Source organism: Cephus cinctus, unplaced genomic scaffold, assembly GCF_000341935.2.
Source record: "Cephus cinctus unplaced genomic scaffold, Ccin1 Ccin1_scaffold0160, whole genome shotgun sequence".
In the NCBI taxonomy this organism is placed as follows: Eukaryota; Metazoa; Arthropoda; class Insecta; order Hymenoptera; family Cephidae; genus Cephus; species Cephus cinctus.
In genome coordinates, this window is record NW_014332886.1 from 3,675,730 (window position 1) to 3,698,380 (window position 22,651).

General features: G+C 35.1%; 5 protein-coding genes and 1 long non-coding RNA gene across 12 annotated transcripts; 3 read left to right on the top strand and 3 right to left on the bottom strand.

Moving 5' to 3' along the window:
* The first annotated feature begins 431 nt into the window (after nucleotides 1–431).
* LOC107263597 (transmembrane protein 59-like) lies at nucleotides 432–4,477 on the top strand. 2 transcript variants are annotated; one of them, XM_015730961.2, is made up of 4 exons: nucleotides 432–844; nucleotides 962–1,076; nucleotides 1,216–1,499; nucleotides 1,741–4,477. In XM_015730961.2, the coding sequence occupies exons 1-4, from the start codon at nucleotides 701–703 to the stop codon at nucleotides 2,065–2,067; spliced, it is 870 nt and encodes a 289-aa protein (XP_015586447.1). In that variant the 5' UTR covers nucleotides 432–700; the 3' UTR covers nucleotides 2,068–4,477. The 2 variants fall into 2 exon arrangements, with proteins under 2 accessions (XP_015586447.1, XP_024936784.1); XM_025081016.1 differs by having other exon boundaries at nucleotides 832–882.
* Nucleotides 4,478–4,787: 310 nt separating this feature from the next.
* LOC107263589 lies at nucleotides 4,788–9,562 on the bottom strand. 2 transcript variants are annotated; one of them, XM_025080990.1, is made up of 5 exons: nucleotides 6,686–9,562; nucleotides 6,319–6,532; nucleotides 6,129–6,238; nucleotides 5,670–6,044; nucleotides 4,788–5,571 (listed from the first exon to the last, which is right to left on the bottom strand). In XM_025080990.1, exons 1-5 carry the CDS (start codon nucleotides 7,739–7,741, stop codon nucleotides 5,425–5,427), a joined length of 1,902 nt encoding a protein of 633 aa, XP_024936758.1. In that variant the 5' UTR covers nucleotides 7,742–9,562; the 3' UTR covers nucleotides 4,788–5,424. The 2 variants fall into 2 exon arrangements, with proteins under 2 accessions (XP_024936758.1, XP_015586434.1); XM_015730948.2 differs by having other exon boundaries at nucleotides 6,656–9,559.
* On the top strand, nucleotides 5,732–6,607 carry LOC107263599. Its single transcript, XR_001536730.2, has 4 exons — nucleotides 5,732–5,857; nucleotides 5,950–6,067; nucleotides 6,131–6,310; nucleotides 6,469–6,607. It is a non-coding gene; the product is annotated as an uncharacterized LOC107263599 (long non-coding RNA).
* Nucleotides 9,563–9,966: 404 nt separating the features above from the next.
* On the bottom strand, nucleotides 9,967–14,817 carry LOC107263586 (serine-rich adhesin for platelets). Of its 2 annotated transcripts, none has more exons than XM_015730943.2 (10): nucleotides 14,683–14,817; nucleotides 14,440–14,589; nucleotides 12,759–14,246; nucleotides 12,602–12,686; nucleotides 11,521–12,539; nucleotides 11,267–11,435; nucleotides 11,030–11,191; nucleotides 10,646–10,961; nucleotides 10,282–10,573; nucleotides 9,967–10,215 (listed from the first exon to the last, which is right to left on the bottom strand). In XM_015730943.2, exons 3-10 carry the CDS (start codon nucleotides 14,199–14,201, stop codon nucleotides 10,159–10,161), a joined length of 3,543 nt encoding a protein of 1,180 aa, XP_015586429.1. In that variant the 5' UTR covers nucleotides 14,202–14,246; nucleotides 14,440–14,589; nucleotides 14,683–14,817; the 3' UTR covers nucleotides 9,967–10,158. The 2 variants fall into 2 exon arrangements, with proteins under 2 accessions (XP_015586429.1, XP_015586428.1); XM_015730942.2 differs by having other exon boundaries at nucleotides 14,358–14,589.
* Nucleotides 14,594–17,829, top strand: LOC107263591. 4 transcript variants are annotated; one of them, XR_001536725.2, is made up of 7 exons: nucleotides 14,594–14,769; nucleotides 15,243–15,970; nucleotides 16,070–16,192; nucleotides 16,263–16,427; nucleotides 16,499–16,777; nucleotides 16,838–17,023; nucleotides 17,492–17,829. XR_001536725.2 is itself a non-coding variant. In XM_025080992.1 (6 exons), exons 1-6 carry the CDS (start codon nucleotides 14,730–14,732, stop codon nucleotides 16,880–16,882), a joined length of 1,266 nt encoding a protein of 421 aa, XP_024936760.1. In that variant the 5' UTR covers nucleotides 14,594–14,729; the 3' UTR covers nucleotides 16,883–17,829. The 4 variants fall into 4 exon arrangements, 3 of the variants coding, with proteins under 3 accessions (XP_024936760.1, XP_015586435.1, XP_024936759.1); XM_025080992.1 differs by having other exon boundaries at nucleotides 16,499–16,663; nucleotides 16,838–17,829; XM_015730949.2 differs by lacking the exon at nucleotides 16,838–17,023 and having other exon boundaries at nucleotides 16,499–16,663.
* Nucleotides 17,830–18,897: 1,068 nt separating this feature from the next.
* LOC107263593 (interferon-related developmental regulator 2) lies at nucleotides 18,898–22,426 on the bottom strand. Its single transcript, XM_015730953.2, has 6 exons — nucleotides 22,154–22,426; nucleotides 20,502–20,980; nucleotides 20,002–20,255; nucleotides 19,680–19,923; nucleotides 19,371–19,589; nucleotides 18,898–19,244 (listed from the first exon to the last, which is right to left on the bottom strand). Exons 1-6 carry the CDS (start codon nucleotides 22,185–22,187, stop codon nucleotides 19,158–19,160), a joined length of 1,317 nt encoding a protein of 438 aa, XP_015586439.1. The 5' UTR covers nucleotides 22,188–22,426; the 3' UTR covers nucleotides 18,898–19,157.
* Nucleotides 22,427–22,651: the final 225 nt, after the last annotated feature.

Consider the following 22,651-nt stretch of genomic DNA (forward strand, 5'->3'; position numbering starts at 1 on the left):
GTTGTTGAAGCATAAAAACTGTTTATTAGAATTAGATTGTGTATAACAATGGATTTAATTGATTTGATTATGACAAAGACAATATGGCTTAGCCATATATTATATTGAATACGCTTGCGCGCACATATGTCTACGTCTAATTTAAATTGCAAGAGTCAGAGTGAATTGGAAAATGTTTGTGCTTTTCTTTGTTATATAAATTATTATTAATCTATCTAGATTCTAATAAACGTGCATGATCAAATTGCTATATAAATAAAATGATTGGAGCGTCATCCAATTCTATTTCCATTACCTATAATGCGTAATAAACTAGAGCGTTATAGGTAAACAGGTTTAGTGCTAGAATTTATTTATTATTGTACTCGTAAGTAGATGCGTTATTCAAAATTATTTAGACACATTGTATTTTGAAACGAAATTTTTACAGCGGCAATTTTTATAGCGTTACTCTTGATAACCGGAAATCTCAGAGACCAAAAACTCAAAGCAGACGACGCAGACCCAACCGGGGTTTCATGTATTCATTGGACGGATCTTCAGCTGACATTTTCGCCGACCAGTAACGCGCGTTCCCACCATAATTAAATCGATATTTACTCGATTATTCATCGAGCTACCATCCTTATCAAGTGTAGTATCCTTGTTTAACAGATTATTTTGACACAGCGACGAGTACGTAAAGAAATCGGATTTCTTCATGATGAGAAGATATAAGGAAATTTTTGCATTGCTAATACTATTTACTGCGGATCTTAGCCGGGGTGATGTGCTTTATAAGTTCATGAATCGGGAGGATCCGTGTGTATATCTCTGTGAAAAGGCTCCACTGCCCTTTGCAATTGTATGCAAATTTGTTCATTTAAATTGTTGTTCGTGCATGTCAGTTGTCTTGTACAATATTTAATAATACTGCTTATATTGATTGACGTGAACAAATCTTATTGTCGTCATATTTCAGAATGAATACTCCAAATCGTGTTGCCAGAGAGGTTGCAGGTTTTTTAATCTGGTTGATCTGCGTCATGGTTTAGAACCTGACAGCTTAAATGGTACCAGGGATGCCTGTGAAGCATGTATGCTCTAATAATAAATATTTTCTAGTATATTCTATATTATATTTTCATACATCATATATTTTGTTATACTTGATTAGATTTTCCAGTTTTGATAAAGAGTTCTAAATTATACCTACATGTAAATAATTTTTTACAGCATGCACAGAAGCATATACAATGCAAGATGACCGCTATGCTTGTACCATAGGCTGTGACTCTATGGCCAAGCAGCGTAACTTAGATCTAGTATGCCTTTTGTCAGTTGCTATCTACGTTGAAGAAGGAGTTGACTCGAATATACTATTGATGTCACCAGATGTCCCGGATAATGACATACTAACAGATCCTGGATTAAGAAAGGAACTGTTACCTGGTTGGTGGGACTCTAATGGATTTAAGCTACCACAGACCTATATTAAAACAGTCCCTATAGATGCAGGGGTAAGTTTATAAATTACATCAATTATTTTTGTACCAACCACTTATATGCAGGACCTTTGTTAAAATTAAACCTATAATTCAGAATCAATTAATTTTGCCATGATCAGTGGTCTGCTTACATAATTTCATTCTTTTAACAAATTATATGAAATGCTTAACATATTTCTGTATTGCACCTTAATATACATATATACTACAAAGTTACATTTGTAACACATGACTTATATTAATAATGGAACAGACCGTGGACTACGGCAATCCATCAGACTATTCAGGAGAAACCGAACAATCTGCAATGATACCTGGATCAGATTGGCTACAGTGTGCTTCACGCCACACAGGAATACCACGTTGGATGCTTGCAACTGCAATAGTAGTCGCAGCTATATCAGCTGTATGGCTTTGCTTATCGCCGGAGAAATCCGAGGAAGAAGATATAAATGTTGAAAAGTGTAATATTCCAAACAAAGTGACCGTATACATGCCAGACGAGGCACCTTTGCATAAAAAGCCACCCCCAAAATACAGCGAAAATGTTGATGTTAATGATATTAACTTGAAACTTTAGATAGATAGATACTCTGTTGTTTGACTGCTACAAAAATCTTTCTTGATTATTTAAATTTGAACTTAATAAAGGAGTTCAGAGTGAAAGGAAATTCGGGTCATTTGATGTTTGCTCTACATCTGTAGGTATTAGATTATTACGTCAATAGATACTGACTTAAAATTTTAATATTGAACTCATTTCATTTAAAAGCAAGTTTATGTTTTTTCAAATTTATGCAAGCTTTGTTTATGTTATTCTAAAGGTTCTTCTCGTGTCATTTATGGTTTTTGCGACAGTTTTGAAGCAACAAAATCAAAATATTTCACTCGGTCGGTAGAATACAGATCTACCGTAACGTTTCTCAACAAAACGTTCTCGTCATGAATCATATTAAGTTAATAAATTTTTAATATTCGTTTGGCTGTCTTGTCACGATAATTTTGGATAACAAATACAGCAAATTATTGAAAAATTAAAGAAATTAAATTAGTGAAATTAAGATGAGTAGATACTTAATATGCAAATTCTCGTCAACGTCGCGCAGTAATCAACATAGTTCTTTCTCGAGTAAAAGATAGACCTAAAATTATATAAATTAATCTATAATCGAGCATACAACTGTAAGTGTTAATTAGATTCGACACTTATTAGATAAATTATATGTCGTGTTTTAATTTTTCTATGCTTGCTCGGAATAGAACAACTTCTTAACTTTTACAATGAATTATTTAAAAAATTTTCTTTACGTTATATTCATCTTTATAGTAGTACATTGTTATTGCAGATACATCATCGATATGATGATTAATATTTAATTCCATTATGTAGATGGCTCTTTTAATTTTGCCAAAAATTACATTTTTCCAAAGAAATGTTGATATCTTTAAATGGCGTTTTAAGAATTGACAATGCAATTTTATATATACAAAAGTTTCTTCGTCGGGAATTTGTTCATTTACGCCTTTATGTTTTTATTCTGTGATTATGTTTCCAAAGATTATTACGATTAGAATCGCGTTTGACTAGTGATTAATGTTTGAAAATTCTTATAATACGTCCCCATTGATAACTACATCAGCTTGCTCAAATTATTTGTAATATCAGTTTGCATTCGCATAGTATGCGCATCTTGTATAATGGGAATATTAATATAAAGGGAAAAAGTACGAGAATAATGTTCAAACATAAGAATACGCTCAGCCACTATAATTGTCTTTTGAACAATCGGAAATCCAAATCACGGTACAACGAAAATCAGAACCTCAAATAAGACCAACAAAGAATTCTTATTGATTCCAATAACACATTAATTAGACAGAATCTGGATTTGTGTAAATATCATAATTCCTTTTAATATCGACTTCGGTCATTTCATATTACACATATTATTAACAAATAATTATGTTGCTATTTAATAATTACTAATTTAATTAATTCGATCTATTTCCACATATGCAGTTACCTCAAATAATTACTTACAATTTAAATGACCTCCGACGTAAAGACTTGAAAAGTACCATATACAGTTCAGAGTGAGAGACATTTTCTTGTTGGTGAGCTTTTTGGGACTTATTTTGGAATATGAATATAAAAGGGTTTATCATAATGCATTTCAGAATACTTATGAAAATATGCATTCTTATGAACATCTTATGAACGAATAACTGAGTAAGATCTGTGGTTAAAGATGTAACAAAATTTAATAGAACATAAAACATGGTGATACCACATTAGAAAAATTTAACACAGGGTATCTGAAGTTTCGTATTTAAAAAAATGACAGTTTATAATATTTCACAGAACAGTCATACCCAATAGAGTACACATTTATTATACAATAATTAATCTCCCACTCTATAATATATGTACCAGGAGGCAATATTATATACAATATTTGTGCAAAGATAAATATGTATACAAATATCTCTAATCCCAAGACCATCTTCATAGCTTAACTTTTACAGTAATATAAAGAGCAATAAATTATATTTACTTGAATTTCTTGAATGTTATTAGATTAATGGAAAATTGGAAGTGAAGAAGTTCTTAAATTAATGAAAATGATATCGCAGATTGCTTGTTAAGGACATTTTTTATGCAAGAATTCTATAAAATTATAATATGGATATACAACCGGGTCCTCAATATATTGTTCCATCCACGACAAGCTACTAAGTATCCCTTTCCCGTCAGCAAGTTAAGTAAAAAAAAATATGTAGAAAACGTAGTTGTGAATTCTTAGCAGATTACTGTTAAAGCATTAACTATTTCAATCGTCTAAACGTTTACTGTTGCACTTTCGCATTCAAGATGTAGATTTCAGCATCATGACTGAGGAACATTGTCTAGTACAATGTTATCCAGTTTTATTAACAATACTGTTAGACTGTCAAGAAAGTAAATAAAGTGAATAAAGTTAAAAATCGTACTTTAAAACTCCTTTACATGTCCTCGAAACACCTTGCATTGTTCCGTGTTTATGCTACTTCCAACTAGATATACTGAAAACATTAATGTCAGTCTAAATATTTCATTATAAGTAGATTATACGTATGTAGGTATATATAGAATACAAATACTTACTCTTATTCGAGGAAGTGACATTGGTTTCATACTTCTCAGTGTCATATTTTATGTAATTTCATAATTAATCGGTATGTAAAAAAAAAGGAAAAATTAGTTTTGAAACCAAGGTAACGCGTTCCTCCAGTGAAAAAAAATTCGAAAACATCATTTAATTAATATTCGTATTTTATTGATATGTAATGGTGAAGAAATAAAGAATATATTATCTTAATAAGGTACATAAATAGCATTTATTTCAGTGAGCGTTTCGAACTAAGCTAAAAATATGTAAGCATTAATTTACGTATCCCTCATAAAAGATTGCTAATCGTTTAACAATAATATACAACAATTCAACAACAGCAATTATTTCTGAAACAATTATATTGATTTATGTTGGAAGGACGATGTAGCATTAAATTTTGAACTATTTAAGACAGTGTTCGCTTGTGATAAATGTTTATTGTACATGACTCCTGGATGATACATAAGTTACTATGATACAGTACAAAATTAGACGGCGGTACTACCAGTCCTTTGTGCTACCGTCCCTAGCGCATCTCAACAATTAAACTACAGATAAAAACTCTCTTAAAAGGTGATTAACAACGTTCCTCTGAATGCAAGATTAACGTGCTATATACAAAACCAAAAAAGCTTTCAGAATCCAAAGAAACGTTGGGAAACACGCATTACGTAGAAAACGCATAATGGCAATTGACTATGTCATGTCTGAACCTATTGCCAAATGTTATCCTTACTTAGGCACAACCTTGTTCCAGCAAAAACACGAAGAAAAAGAAGAAACCTTCACAGCCAATACATTCGTGGGTCGTCCCTGCGAACTTGCAATTTCAAAACATGTCGATAGATCTTCAAGGCTGGGCCCAAAAGTAAATCCAAACCGGTCAACACATCCGAACGCTTCATCAACAACAAGGAGTGGCCATCTATGTCCTGCAATGTCACGGATAAAATTGTGTTATATATTATTGTAGTTAGTGAGAAAAGAAATCGGTATACAATACTGCCATAGAGATTCAGAATGTTCTTACTTGTTGCCTAAACACCTCGGCCTCCTTGGGAAATAATCTCGCGAAGTATTGATACACTTGGTCCGACGTCCAGTCTGAAGCATCGGGTATGTTTGGATCAATTCCATCACGAGGGCTGTCATCTTCCATTTGATCAGACGATCCTCTCGCTGGCGAGACTTGCGGACTTAATACAGGTGGCAAGACAGGTGGATTGGAAGGCGTGTCTGGCCGACTTGCCAGTATACTTATGTTTTGTGATACAGTAGATTTAGACTGTTTTTGTGTGCAATTATTACAGTGCCATTTAGAATTTGACTTGGATAATGTTATTCGAGGTGTGTGGCAAGCATGATGGTACGCATCGTCACAAAAGAAACAGGTTACCAAAGGACCCTATCAAGGCAAACAATGGATTTGTATTGAAATTTTAGTAAGTTTACAATAAGACATGATAATTAAAAGAAAATTTGTACTTACAGCATCTGAAGTTTCACAACAGACTATACAACTTTTACAACGTTCACATTGCCAACTGCTACCTAATTTTTGTATCAATTCTTCTGGAGAATATATACAACTGGGATGAGCTGGAACACATTATTACAATTAAGTAAAAGAAACAAGAACAGAAGAATGAAATGGAGTAACATGAAGTGATGGTACATACCACGAACAGTACAATCCCGGCATGCAACTAGTTTTTCTTGCTTCTCTTTAGCACATAGACTGCACTGACGATTTGGTCCATCTTTCAATGTAGACTTGTTAGAGTCCTGTGGCTCCTGAGCAATTAAAGAATTTTTATTCTGTGTTCCAGGTTGTCGACCACGCTTACGTTTAACAAGATTATTATCCGAAGGGTCGAATACTTTCTTTGCCCTCTGAAAAAAAATAAAACATGTTATTTTCCATAGAAGAATAAACTTTAGCTTAACATAAAGCTGATATATAAGATACACTATGATGCAAGCTAGATGTTTACAATAAGGCAAAATGAAAAACACCTTTCTGCGAGCACTTCTAAAACCTCCTACATTGAGTGTGGAAGGTGTTGGCGAAGGATTGGTAGAACTCCTTCCAGCATCCTCTTCATCCCGTTCCTCACTGAGCTGTTCACCATCTTCCCTCTTCTCTCGTTCATCTTTCGTCTCTGTCCTATAATCCTCGAACTTCATCTCTATATCCATAGGATCATCCGTCCTAACTTCGAGGCGCTGTTTACGTTCGGCTTTTGCAGATCTTTTAAGGTTAGAATACGAATTCTCGAGGATGATTTTAGTCTCATCCTTAAGTTCTGGAAGGTGATTCCGGGAATCCTCGCGTGACTCCTCCTTAAGAGACTCGTTAGGCGATTCCGGCTTTTTGGGAGCAACAATAATCTCATAACATTCCTCTCTCTTAACTTGATCAGGCTTGGGGCTGGCTTGTCGCGATGACCTAGGAGTGTTCGACCTAGAATCCGTCACCGTAACGTCTTCCGTCTCATCAAAATCGTAAAGCCCCGTCGTGGACACATTGAGCATATCCTTTTGCACACCATTCTCGCAAAAATTATGTTGCGCGGATTCTGCCGTCATGTCGGACGTTGCCACCAAGGAGTAATTGCCGTTAGGAAGCCGCGTAATATTGCCGCTCGCCACTTCTTTGCCGAGAAAGTCCTCGACCATCCTGCGCGAGGTAGGATTGGACACACCGTCCAGCAGCTGCTCCACCAGCCGGTAACCCGGTACACCCTGATCAAGGTAATCTGGCTCCTCAACAACCAGCTCAGCGACAGCGCCTGCAACCATTGCAGAGTTCAATTTTTCCTTAACGAAGCCCTCCGGCCTGTTCTTGTACAGCTGCAGCCGGGACCACTTTGAAGCGTTACGATAGCTCGTGTTTCCCTTATAGTCGACCTGGATCACCTTCTCAGCCTCGATCAGCCGGTGGAGGTCAGCGATGGTGTCACGCGCGTCCACCGAGAACTTTCGCAATAAATAATTGCAGATTCGGTCAGCGTCAGGACGCGCTTTACGCCGTCTTAGCTGGTCAATCGCTTCCAAGATCTGTTCCTCGTGGAGAATCTGGGCTTCCACTCGATGCTGCATCGCGTACCTTTATTGTTCTCGTCGCTATGTCAAGGTGGGGTCCAAGATGATTTACGCACGGGCCGGCGCACCTCGCGCTCTAATACAGCTGCTTCAACTTGGATATTTTCACAATGGCTCTGAATTTGCCGTCGCGCAACAATTGTTTCGTGTCCTTTAGGGTGCTCTGCGACTGCTTCTTATTGTCAGAGTACTTTTTCTTATTCTTTCTTTTCCATACGCCAATGTTTACACAACCCAGGCGACGCTCGTAGGATCAGGTTGCACGAGGTATGAAGATTTCTTATCAAGTTTTTCATAGGCACGTTTCTCCCTAACAGTACATATGTATGTCTCACATAGTCTATATATTCTGCCTAAACATCGAGCAAAATCGAAATTCCAATCGAACTACGCAAAAGAATCAAATCACTGATAATTAATCTTCGTACTCATTTAGAGTACTTAACAGTCTTCAATTAATAATCAAATTCTTGCGAAAGTGTCGCACGCGTAATACGATTTTCAATATTCCGTGGAATAAGAGTATCAGAGGAATCGACTCTATATACGCAGCGTTTATATACGTGTATTATCTCATATAAGTATCACAAGCGTCAGGATTCAATGCAACTTCTTTGACATCAGTGCACAAAAATATGGCACATCATTAAAGTAAAAAGAGTTCACTGCGCAAGTATGTACCAGGACATTCGAGATCAGCGCGTAATTTGCATGTGGATTTCAATTCTTGATGCCATTAACAATTAGTGCGATTCGTATTGTCGATCATCGTTTCTTGTATACTGCAGAAGTTTATCAGCGCGCAATATCAACGAAGTACGTTTAATTCGGCGGCAAATGATGCTGCTGGTTTATAATAAACAGTGAAACGTTCGCGTTAGACAATTGCCGATTATACCACAGGGAGCGAGGTCGTCTCATTCGATCGAACTGCACCGCGTAAAATATCCATTCCGTGTGCGCTAATTGTCACAATACCACAGAGCCAAGAAAAGATTAGTAATGTCGGTTAAGAAAGCCCGTCGAGACAGTGAAGCGTAAAACGTGTCTTGCCGATAACGACAATGTCAGGCAGTTCCTATTATTCCGTGTCGAGGTCCTGGCGCGACACGCGCTGATTTGCGGTCCATAAATAATGTCCACATAGAACAACGATCAAACGGCAAGAGCAAATTTCAATACATGTCAAATAAGCAAACCGTCGCGTTGCTTGAGATATGACTGAGAAACGGCACGCGCATATTTCCCAGCACACAAGGATAGGTTTTTTTATATGCAGTACAGACGATTTGTCGTTGACGATGTGCTTAATCGCGCTGAAGGCACATTTTGCACTGCACTGTAGTTCTTAGTTCTAAGTCTTACGTTTGGAATCACAACTAAAAAAGAACCACGCGACAGGACCCAGTACACCTTAGCTTGCACGATAGACGCGTTGTCACTGGATTGCAAAATGAGAAAACTGGGTGCGAGGCGTCGAATGGGCTGATGAGGCTGACCGAATAAAATTCTCGGCCGAATGTCGATAAGCACGGGAACGCGCCGAGACGCGCTCTTTTCCAGAGACGGCGCGCCTCGCCGGCTGCCGACGTTGTTCACACGCAAAAGATTGAACCGCGTGAAACCCTAGCGCACTTTTCCTCACGGGCACCGACGACTTCCTCTCCTTTCACAGAATTATTTGCACGTTTGTGTTATGTTGTGCGATGCCGCTGCCACTGCAAATTTCGTGAATATCCAAGAGCGCGGCCCGGGCGCGGTTTAGAACATGGACGGGCCGCCGGAATACGGACACGCGGAGCGCACTTTTTGCAGGCACACGGCTCTGTAATTCATTAGTCGTCCGCTTTGACTTCGAGCGTCTCCGTGGCGCTGTAATCGGTCTTCGTGGATGAATCAAATAACCGGCTTTACGGATCTGACGCAACAGTCTCAACAATTTTATAATACACATATGATATGTTTCTCTTTAAATTTTAATTGCGCTTCTTGTGCTCTTTAATAGATCTCTTGAATAACACACGTTTAAGTAATCTACTTATGACGGTTATGATTATACCTATGCGTGAATTGATGTTTTATCTTTTCACTCTGCTTAATATAATTTTGGTAATCGTGATCGATGATTTATAGTTTCATGTCGCTGTGATCAATTTACTATATTACTTCACTCGATTAATTCGAAATGGTAATTGAGGAAGATTTCACAAAGCAGAGTGGTATTGTATCTCGTAAAATATTTTATTGCAAAAAGTACAAAATACGACTCGTATAAAAATTATAGAAAATTTATCAGATACCCTATGCAATACATTATGACGAACAAAATATCTCAAATTTGCAGCTTGAAACAATGTTAAGCGTGAAATAATATGAAGCTGCTTAAAATGGAATGATGCTTTAATAATTAATAATTAAGATTGATTTTCCTTCTCGGCCGTTGTACCACTACGTCGATGTAGTTTCGAGAACTGAAATAGAATTGAGTAATTAAGGTTTTCCTTTAATGCTAGTCACTGGTTAATGGATGAACGTACCAAGTTTAATGGTTTAATTTTTGTGCACTGTTTATTGTTATTCTTCAAGGGATTGCTCTGCAGTAATTCACTCTCGCTCTTCCGTTTACTCAACGGTAAACAAGACTTTGTCAGCGAACTCTTTGGAGATCCAAAACGATCCTGATCTCGTGCCGATTCGCTGAAAGAATTCTTCCTCGCAAGCCCTACTAATGGTGAATATTTTGGAATACTGCATTCGGTCTTATTATGTACGTGACCAGATCTCGGAGACTGTCCCTTTTGCGGAGACAACGTTTTATTATGTCTAGCTCTGGAAACGTTATGTGTAATGCTCATCTTTCTGTATTAACTATGGTAAATTCTTTAAGGATTCAATACTTACACTCTAGGACTACCCTTTGATGTAGTAGTTGCATTATTAGTATTAGTATCAGGTATTACTGGAGATATATTGCATGAAACATTACGCTTCATGCCAGTTTGAGATAATTGTGAAACAATTCTTCGTGCCTTGGATACATCTGCATCTGGAGTTGATGAGGCAACAGGTTTAGCTTTTGGAGACTTTTTCACAACAGGAATATTAAAACTTGAATTGGGAGTACTGTTGGTTACAGTGAAAGCAGAAGGAGTAGTAAATCCAAGTTTTGGTGGAGTAATCGAGCCCAATGATGGAGCAACTCTTTTTCCTAAGCTTCCTGTAATAATATATTGTTATGAAATTTCATGAAAAGGTTATTGAATAACCTTTCTAAGTGTTTTTTACCTCGTCTCTGCATGTTGCCTAAAGGAACAATTGCTTTCATTGGTCCTTTCTTAATTACATCTGCGTCTGATTTCTTTCTAAGTTTATTCTTCACCGTATTGACAAGAGTCGGAGCCTTTTCCCTTCGTATATCTGGCACTGCCACCGGCTTCACTTTAACATCTAGAGTTAAACAAGTAGAGTTTTGCAATTATAGAATCAAATGAGAAAAGAAAATTTTTACTGATGTTACAAAACCTTTTAACGTGCTTCTTCTATTCGTTATATCAGAGTCACTGGAAAACTGCTTTTTCATATCTCTTGGTAGAGATTTTGTTTTCTCTATTGAAACTGAAGTACCGTAAGTTCCGCTTGCGCGACTGCCAGACAAACTTCTTCTGGGCAACTTTTCATTCGCAGAATGTTCCTGTTAGATATTTATTAAATTCAACAGAGTTTACATGAATTTCATTCATATGGACGATATTTGAGTTATAGAAATTATATTGTACCTTTGATGATGATTCTAAGCTCCTTCTATTCATAGATTTCGATAAATTGGAGGGATATTGCACTTTTGACTTAATGACAGTCTTTTTTGTGGGTGTTTTTTTCTCCCCTTCCTCAGAATTATTTTGTCGCGATCTTTCGGAATTCAAATAACTTGATGAAACATTTAAAATTTTGCCAACACTCGCCAGTAAATTTATACTTGACTGATCTTTGTTTTCTCCACTCAATGCCTTCCCTATACTGATAAGCAGCTCTGCTGCTATTTTCTGTTCGGACAGTGCATGATTTTTCTCTTTCTCCAGAAGAATAGAATCATCGAATACCGTATCCGATGTTTCTCCAATTTCTTCTGTCATTGGTACGATCTCGCCTAATGCATTCTGCGTTATCCCCAACATTTTTTCAGCCTTATTCACTCCCTCATCTGTATTAAAATTATTAGCCAAATCTTTGCATGCTGAATCATTCAATTCTAATGTATTTAGCGGTTTATCAATATTTGTATTATCTTCATGACTTTTCTCGATGTTTTCAGCTTGTATATTATCAATAGCTTTCCCACTGTTGAATTTCTTAGGGCTTTTTCCCAAATCATTTGTGTTTTCTAAACACGCCGTTAGTAATTCAACATTATTTTCGCATTTAACACCCAAGGCTTTTTCTAAATTATGTAACAATGTCGCAGCCTCTAGATTATTTTCCAACTTGACCAACTTTTCGAGATCAAACAGTAATGTAGCCGCCATAATTTTGTTGTCAGAAGTTGTGGGATTAATAAATCCCTTCTCTAATTCATTCATAACTTCTGTTTTTTTTTTCACGTCATTTAAATCAAGCAGCTTATTCTCTTTAATGATTTCTAGTTCGGATCGTTCATCCATTATAGATTCAGGATTTGAAGGTGAAACGGGCAATTCGATTAGATTTTCCACATCTTGTTCATCATCCGAGGGTGGCAACTCGTCGAAATTCCATCGTGGTCGACTATTTACCAGATCATCCGAACTGGAAATGGTGGCTATAAAAAAAATAATGAGGAATTAAATAAATGGTAGGATTATGTAACAATGTAACACTCACATTCCGATTTATATGCTAACTCCCCAAACAGCTTTGCAAGAGCATTAGCTTCTTCGATTATAGATGTAGCTAGCTTACTATTTACCTGTAGCAAGTTAAAACGATCGAATAAGAACAAACAAATTTTACATGAAGAAAACGACATAAAATAACTTACTGCAAACACAGAATCGGTCGAGCTTAAAGAAGATGTTGAATTTTTAGCATTTCTCTCAGCATGGTTCTCCATCTCAGGATGGAAAACATCTATATCTAATAATTTGCTTTCCATTTCCGGCTGATTTGCTGATACCGTTGGATTAATAATATCTTGATCTATTTTATCCGATATACAATTCATTTCATTAACGTCGCTTCTTACAGTTTCAATTGGTGATGTTGGGATATTTGTTGAGTTTATCCGAATCCTTTGCAATGTGCTTACTAAATGACTCATGTCGGACGAGTTTGATGCGGAACTGGTGTTATTAGCTGTATTTAGAGAACTCGCAGATTTTAATCGACGAAGAGCTGGTGAACTAAAATCAAACCCCTTGCTGCACTTGGCAGATGAACAGCTATCGACAAATGCGCGGTTCATAGAACCATCGGAAAAAATAGATGATGAATAATCATATCTTGAAGTAGAATTTAATTTCGATGTATTGGAAATATTTGAAATGTCAGTTTGAAAAGAGCTGCTACTGATCCTTGGTTCCAAGAATGCTTTATTCATAGAGTCATCAAAAAGAACTGAAGGTAAGCTAGACACTGAGCTTGTCTCAGACGCACGAAGTTTTAAAATTTCTGCTGTAGAGTGTGACCTAACGCTGTACTGTATCAGATTCTTAGGTGATTTTGTTTCTTTCGCTGAGAGAGAACGATGATGTTTTGAAAATTTAAATACCTCATTGGACGAAAGCTTTGTTGTGCCTACATTTTTTGTTTGAGCATAGATTGAACTGCTTAATGTATTTTTCTGTTCCAGTGAATTTAGACTAATTTCTGATAAAGTGTCATTCAGTAATGATTGACTCAGAATTGATGTTTCCAAAGGACTTGATGGCTCAACTTTTATATTTGGCATTGTATTGTCTTTCATTGACACACAATCTTCTTTATTTTTACAAGTATCACTTAGTAAATTTGTATTGTTTAGATCTTGAATTATACTGTCATCTTCAATCATATTTAGAACAGGATCTTTTGTGTAAGATGATGTATTTAAATGAATATTCATCGATGATTCATCCAGAGTCTTGTTCATTTTCGGGATCTCAAAAGGCTTTTTACGTGTCAATGTAAAATCATCCTTAAATTCTATGCAAGTCTTTGGCATATTACACTGATTTTTACATTTCAGTGCCTTTTCAAATACTACTTCAAATGGATCCTCTTTCTTACTTGCATATTCCATCATATTGTGCAAAGCCAAGTCAAAGGGATTATCATTCCATTTGCTACGTTTTCCATTGCGAGAAGAACTTGGACGAACAACAGTATTTGGAGTACTATTGGCAGAAGTAGTAGGAGTTTCTGGAGACGGTATTAAAGGCGAAGCAAGTTTAGATCTAATGGAATTTTGTGTACTTGGACTGTTGAAATCTATCAAGTCGCACATTATGCATTTAAATCCTCAAAGTGTTTCGTAAATAACACTGTAGCCCTGCAAAAAATAAACTAGTTAATACCTGAATTACTCCGTGAACAATAGCTGGTTTACATAAAGGTTTTTCTAATGACTTTCATATTTTATGAATTTAAGAAAACCATTTACCATGAAATTCAATTATTGTTTCACATAAATATACCAAATTACATGCAAAAACAGCAACTTTTATACAATACACTCCACTTACGGTTGGAAATTTTCAAAAAGTTACACTGTGTCGCTCTCTGATGGAAACATCTCATACAAGATTGGTAATACCAGATGATATTGTGCTGAACTCCTACTATTACTGCCGGCCGCAGTGGCGCCTCAAATCGTTATGACGTACTTCCAGCAACTAAGTGAAGATGGCGGAATCATATCAGATGTTTCGGCTACTTCCCATTTTAGTATATTTTTAGAAATATCATATATAAATAGTGTAACTCACCCAAACCGTTACTTTAATGCTGTCTTTCGGAAAAATTCGACTTGAAAATGAGTAAAGGTTGTTGGAAATTTGACGATCACGACAAAGGTACGTTATTGTATTTTAAGGTTATGCTCAAATGTCAAATTGGAAAATATACATATTATCGAAAATTGTTTTTTTGCCTTTTTACTTTGCTTTATACTATGAAATTCTCTTCACATACTACAATTCCCATTGTTGCGGAGTCACGTTTTACACACTTTCGTCACATATATCGAATATTTTAATTCATAATTACGAGTTGTTATTGCTAATATTTCTAGACGTATTTTACTTAAATACTATAATCCTATAGAATTTCGTAGTATGGATTTTGCCTTTTAACGACCTTGTGCTTTTGCGTATATTTTTATATATTGTAAATATTTTTAAGAAATGAAACCTGAATCTATATATGTCAATTCTATTATTTCTCCAGCATCTCTTGTTGTAAACAACTAAAAATGTCAATGTTTACCGACATCACATGCATCAGAGTGGTCTTTACTATCATTTTCTGTTTTAATTGCTTGCTACAGCTCTGTATATTGACATCGAGGAAGAAACGGAGGAAGATGGAAAATTAAAAACTTATAGTGCCTGGGACCAATTGCCAGATATTTTACTGGAGGAAATATTTTCGTATCTATCAATCCGTGATCGTTATTATGCTGCCCTTGTATGCCGTTCTTGGTATCGTGCATTCAAATTAAACAATGTCTGGTCCACATTCACATTGGAAGATACAACACTCACACGTGGAAAATTTAATTACTACAGTGGCTGGCAATATGTTTTGGATCACATGAGAACATCAGCATGTTTGAACAAAGTTGGCAAATTTTTCAGATGTATCATATTTGAACCAATGCTGAACTTCTATAATTTATATGAATTTATGAATATGGTATCATGGTATACTGAAAGACAAGGCTGTGATAATACATCTGTTGCTGGTGTGGGTACTTATATTCGGAGACTAAAGTTTACATTTCCTTGTAATATGGCCAACCGGGATGATGCAGATCGCATACGAGTTTTTGGCACTGGAGGAAAGTTATTGCAAGCTTTGAAAAGGCTCATGAGTAATTTGATTAATTTAAGATGCTTAGAATTGATAGATTTGATGTTGGACAGCATTGAAGCAATACATTTGTTAGATGATGTTTGTACAATGTGTACTGAAACTTTGACGACATTGGTATTGATAAACACAACACGATATTACTGTCCTCTTTTGCATGTGGGAGTGTTCCTTAATTTGAAAGTAAGTGATGCTGATAAAACTGGATGAGTTTTATTACTATGCAAAATTGAAATTATTCACACACTTTCAAAAAGTTACTAGAACTTTCTGTATGTTTAGGTTCTAGTCATTAGCCCACAAAATCTCGATGAGGATGTAATAGAGTTGCTTGGGTATACAAAATTACAGCATCTACACATTATACAAAATAGGTACAGTCCAAAGGACAGTACAGTACATTTGGTAAATATTCAAAACATACGAAAATAAGCAAATTCATTTCATTTTCACTTATATTTTATGTTTTTTACAGCCAAAAAGTAATTCATGGGCAAAAATGCGAAAGCATAATCCTGTTTTAAAAGTACATTTTGAAGTAGAAAGTCATAAGCCTACTGACATTATTTTGCCTATCGACTTATTGGAGCATAGTGACATACCATGTCATAGTGTAGTACTGGATAATCCAAATACACAGGTTTTTAAAATAATCATACATAATACAAAATAGAATATAAATGTTGGATTGATAATTTTATATTTTTATAGCAATCACCATTTACTTTGGGAGCTCATGGATCATATTTCGATAGAACTCTAAGGGTCTATGCCTTTAAGGGACTGTCACGGTACTATTTACATAAGAATTTTGCGAAAAGACTGGACGAAGCGATAGTGCGGCTCTGCAAGACTTGTCCAAATCTTCACACATTGGTAGCATATTGTGGCTCAGATCTTTTAATATTATTGCCTATTATCTTTGTGTCGGCCAAATTTTACTAATGCTAACAGTGTGTTTGCGATGTAGTGGATATGTACATACTAATTGTAAGTTACCTTTGGTGAAAGGCTTTAATGCTGTATTAAAATGAATGCTTCTTTTAACAGATTAAGACTTGCAAATACAATGATATGGGACCGAGGATTTCTTAGATTTCCTGGATAACGTAATTTATGATTGCTAGTATTAATTAGCAACACATGTAATCCTAAATGATGTATCTAAAAAGTAATTAATAATTCGATTTTGGAATATTATTAGTGGATACTTCGTCGAGCCGGTATTGTACCAGGGTTAGTTATTAGTATTTTTAATCATTTACGTTTCAAAACGATATTTTACTACACAAATATTACTAAATCACTCAGATTATCAAATTTTAATATGTTCTATTGACATCAAGATAACATTTTATTAATTGAAATGTCCTCGATCGTTGTATGCATTAAATCTGCTTGCCAAGCTATAGGTATATGCCGTTACGGTCTCACTCTGTGATTCTTGTAATGCAATGATTTGTTTGATTTTTATCATCCCTGATCATTGACAGTAAATTGACTGTGCAACCTCATTAAGATTTCTTCTTCTCAGCTTTAGTGTTCGTTGTTTTATTGTGAAAATCATTTTCAAGTATTTACATATAAGAAACTTATTGGGCATGGTCGTGCAAATATTCTTTATGTCTGAATTTTCTCCTTTCAATGATTATTGCCTGATCTATAATCAGTGCATAGTTAAAGTTTTTTTTATCATTCCTGCAGATGATCCGTGACAAAATATCGACAGCTACTATTCTAGAAATAGTTTCCACAGCAAAATCTTTACGATGTTTGTACGTGCGGCGCAATGTCATTCTAAAAAGATGTGATAGAGACTGGTCAAAGATCGCTGATTGGTTGCCGGAACACTATCAGTGGATAAAAGTGAATAGTCGTAGTTACGAGGCCACAGAGAGAGAAGTTTCCAAAATTTTGGGCTATCGATGGCAAATGCTTTCCGAGAAGGAATTCAAACAGCAACGAGTCAATTTGCACATATAAATCTGTTATAATATTTACAGCACAAAATTAAAGCATGATGGGTAAAACTTTTATCAAAATAATGACTTTTCTCAGATTCCTACTGAAAACCATCGTTGTTCATGTAACACCACAATTTTTATTGTACAAAATGTTTCCATCGGTCAAGATTTGTTTTTACGATACGTAAATGGTCTGGAGACGTGTATGATTTATTATAGTATATATTGTATACTATTCTCAGGGAATCAGAGTTCAATATGTTACACGTTGCAATTTGTTCTTTATTGACCGATTATGAAAGTCTGTATTTACGAGAACGTTATAGCATTTAATAATGTCTTTGTTTCTCTACAAAAAGTTACGAGGAAAAAGTAATATAGAGGTAGTTCAATCATACCACTATTATATACATGAAACACTACGCACTAAGGATATATAGCTACATTGTTAGCTTTGTGTGAACAAAAAGTAAAGTCAGTATAATGAAAATAATTCCATTTGCTCTCGAATTTTTATTAGTTACTAGACAACGTCTATTATTTGAATTGCGTCTGTTTCACATGCTTGACTTAAAACGTACATTGTTTAATGGATTTATAAATGCACGTATTGCGAAGCGTCTGTGATTTTACCAAAAGCCCCATATAAATAAGAAAAGTATTTCTTAAATTATAACGGATTGTTGGAAAATAATTGAATGTTTGTATAAAAATAAAGATAATAAACACAAAGAGGTCCAAACTTTAAATAGTTCCTACTATTCCTTTTGCCTGAATATTATTTGTTTGTCTTGTTCAAAACATTATAGAAAAAAATAAATTGAAATTAATATTGCTGGAATATTGTAGGGGTTGTGGCAAATTAAAGAAATATAAGTATCCATTATAAATTTATTGTTTCATATGTACGATAATATAATAATTTTTTTACTCGAAACAAATGCGGCAATGTTAACTATTATAATAATCTCTAAAATAGATTATAAGATGTTAATAAAGATTGCCGCAGGATTACATATACATAGATAATGATTACCAAATAAATGAGGCCTACTAACGTCATAAAACATAATAGGAATAACGGATCCAAACGTGTTTGTATATACAATTAATATGTACATACAATGCTTGAATATTACAAAAGTATTAAACAACCGTATAGTATCAAGTTTATTTGGCCACACAAGTAATAGCCAAGCTACATATCACTAATTCTAATGTTAATTTTTCTAATTCGTATCGCTATATACAATTGAAATTTCATAGACTCGAGATAAGCAATAGCACACGACTTTTTTTTAATCTAATCAACAATAGGTAAAATAAATAAAAATTCGATTACGCCACAAAAAATCTAGAAGAAATAATCTAACGCTAAAAATCGAAAAGGATTAGGAAAAGAAAATTTATGTCGTCAAAGTCGCCGAACGCTTGTCACGATTCTTACTGCGTAGAATAGTACGTGCCTTAAAAGCTGCTGCATTCATGAGTGTCTGCAACACAAATGAACATGATTCTATTATTCAAAACTGCTTGTATGGTCATTGCTCTTCAGGGAGCTCTGTTCATGTATTATTATTTTACTTATTTCCGTCAACAATTCATATAATAACACTCACCCTTTCGAGCTTGCTTGTCTTCTGCTGAGTTGCTTGCAGAGGCAACACTTTATTACCAAGATGGAATATTTCACGCAGCAATAAATTTTCAGCAAGATGAATATTGATACCAGGCCCAAGAAATCGACAACATGTATTGTATTGAGCTCGAGCACACCATCCTTCCAAGAATAAAGTTTCCCTTCCAAATCTGATATGCATTTCCGGTACGATGTCCTCCTGCAATACATTTTTTTTCGATTAAATAAATAATTCTTTTGAATCTCAAGCAGCTGCTGATTTTTCAAAAAATTTGATGAGACTACAAACCTCAATGTATCGCAATATGTCCCTAAAACTCGCACGCTGTTGTTTACGATCCTTCTTAGCTCTGTACTTATTCGAGTCTGTAGCCAAATCTTTGAGTACGTTAACGAGATCGAGTGCCCAATCCTGTTCATAATCTTCGGCGTACTCACGACCAAGTTCAAATATTACAGCTAATGCTTCACCAGCTGAAATGCGTATTTCAAGATGCGGAGATTCTAACAATTCACGCAGACGATTAAGAGAACTGAAAAATAAAAAAAACGTCAGTGGTACAAGTATGAACTTAGGAAGAAATATCCTGTATTGAATTTTATATACTTACGGCATGTAATTATTAATTCGATCACTGCCGAGTAAATTATAGATGTCTGCAGGTGACATGACGGTTAAAAGCAAAGTCCACGAGGATAGTGCAGCTGCATGTAATGCGGCCATGTCAGCAGCAACTATTGGTACTGCACCATTTCCTTTTAGATAAGAGCCAGCAAAAATATTTGAGAGTAACTGTGCAATTTCAATGGTATCCCCAGCATCGTTCCCGGACAAAAACTGATTCATACTTAAAGCCCAGCAGCACTGTAAGGAAATTGAATTATCTTACTCCGTTGTACAATCTTATAAAATATAATAGATTACTCGATTTTATACATAAAGAATTAGCGATGCGGCAGTACAAAAATATATGTTTATGCAAAAGTTAATTTGTAATTGAATCATTTAATAACGTTTCATGCGTTGAAGTTGTATGAAACCTTTTCATAGGATTATACAAAGAATAATCTTCTTATACGTTTTAGTAAATCCAATACAAACTATTTTTACCTCAGATCGTGCATTGGGTTGTGCTGTTTTATCATTGGCTATGAAAGTCAATGTAGATTTAAGATCCCTGCAAACGACTTCTGCACTCTCGAATGCTCCAAGTTGGACACAGAGCAGTGTACTTAATCGAGCAGCTGTAGACTGTTCATCACCACGACCCTTTTTCAAACCCCGTTCTATAGAATCTGTGATAGTCATTTTTCTATCCTCCACAAAGTCAGGAATATACTTTATGGCAAATATTTTTTCGATCCCATTGAAGCATAAGGTTCTACCCTTTGCACTTTTCTGCGTCAATCCATCTATCGCTTCCTTCAGCTTTTCCTCAAATGCCTCTTGTTGCGCGATCTCGTCAATCTCGTTGTCATTAACATCATCGAGCACACTGCGATTGTCAGATTGACCACTGGTGATGCTGCATGCATCATTGTTAATAGAATCCTCATCAGATGTTAATTCAGCCCTTTTTCCACCGTGACCTACAAATTGTTATTACTTAATGCTGGAATATCTTAAATATAATTTATGAGATTTCTTGATAATTGTAATTATCTGTTATTGTCTGTCAACAGATAAATAATATTTATTATTGAGACTTTAATTACAATTGTTAACTTATTTATTTAGGTACTATAATTGAATAAAAACAGCTGAGGAAAATGAATGTTATATTACATAATATCAAACTAAAACAAGCGTAGTGATAGTAGACATTCATTGTGGTACCATATGTTCAACTGATATCAAAAGGAACTTAAGAATGGTTAGAATGAAATATCAATATTATCTGCTAAATTGGGTATACCATTTATCTTGAAGTAAAGCGTTCTATTTATCTCATTGCATAAAGTCTTTTAACAATTTGAAAACCTGAATTAATAATCACAAAAATAAAAAGATTAGAACAAATTTTTAATGCAGATGATGTGAGAAAACTTTATTTTTAGAATCACTTCAATCTTTATTTTTACATCTATGTAAGATTCATTGGTCAAACTATGAAATGAGTCGTAGACAGCAATATTTTTTACATTTTTTATAACAAAAATTTGCAAATGGAAAAATTTAATTTCCATATTATTGTATAATTTTTACTAAAAAAACTTCAATGCGCATAGGATAACCTCCTTATATTTTATCAGAATGTATTAATACTTTCTATCTAAAAAGATAATTGGAGTCAAGAAGAAAACGTTTTGCATACAATTGTGCAAACTGACAATTAGTATTGCAAAAAGGAAAGATGTATTATTTAAAGTAAGAACAATCCACTTGCACGATTCCATACCATTTTTCCATGCGATAGCGTGGAAGCCACATGGAAATTGAAACGAAAGAACCAGTGAATATCCAAGGTTACTGTGTCGGTAGCATACATTTTTGGTAATTTTTTAATATTTTTACGCAAATACAAAAACACGAGAAACAAGCGACCATGGTAGAAATTTAAATATAGTGCAAATCCATGACGTAAGAAGGAATTAACATGGTAAATGTTGCGGATGATTCACCATAAGAGATAGTAATTGGCAATTCCAATGTACTATAGTACAGCACTGTATGCCTCAAACGTAATACTTACCTTTAGTATTTTCCGTTGGGCAAAAAAATGTAAGTTCTAAGAATAACTTTAAAAACAATGTGTAACTTACCGGACTTTCCTCTTCTGCCTCCTTTGCCTGGCATCTTCCCTCGCCTTCCTTATTGCACAATTGATACTAACGAAAATACTCGATCAAGAGGGTAAATGTCTTTTACTATTAATTTTCTTTCGTATACTGAATGCACTGCATGTATTTTTAATTAAAATTTGATAAAAACTCATTAACATGGTGCGAAATATTCAAAGCATACACGTCGAGACAGCCAGCTGTGGGCTTTCTCAACTGCACTGTCTTTTGCGAGTTAGCGAATTTATACGATCTCTCACGAAGTTTCCCGAATAACCAATGCGCACGCATGGTACATTTCTTGAATCTGGATAAGCTGCCAATCGGTAGTTGCGTTTCTACCAGTTTCTACTTAACGCATGCGCATTCTAAATTTAATTCTAGTTCAATGCGTATACATATATGTGTGTATTACGTTGCATAATGATGTGCAATCATTCAACGGCGTATTTAATTGCGTGTTACGGTGTAATATCATTT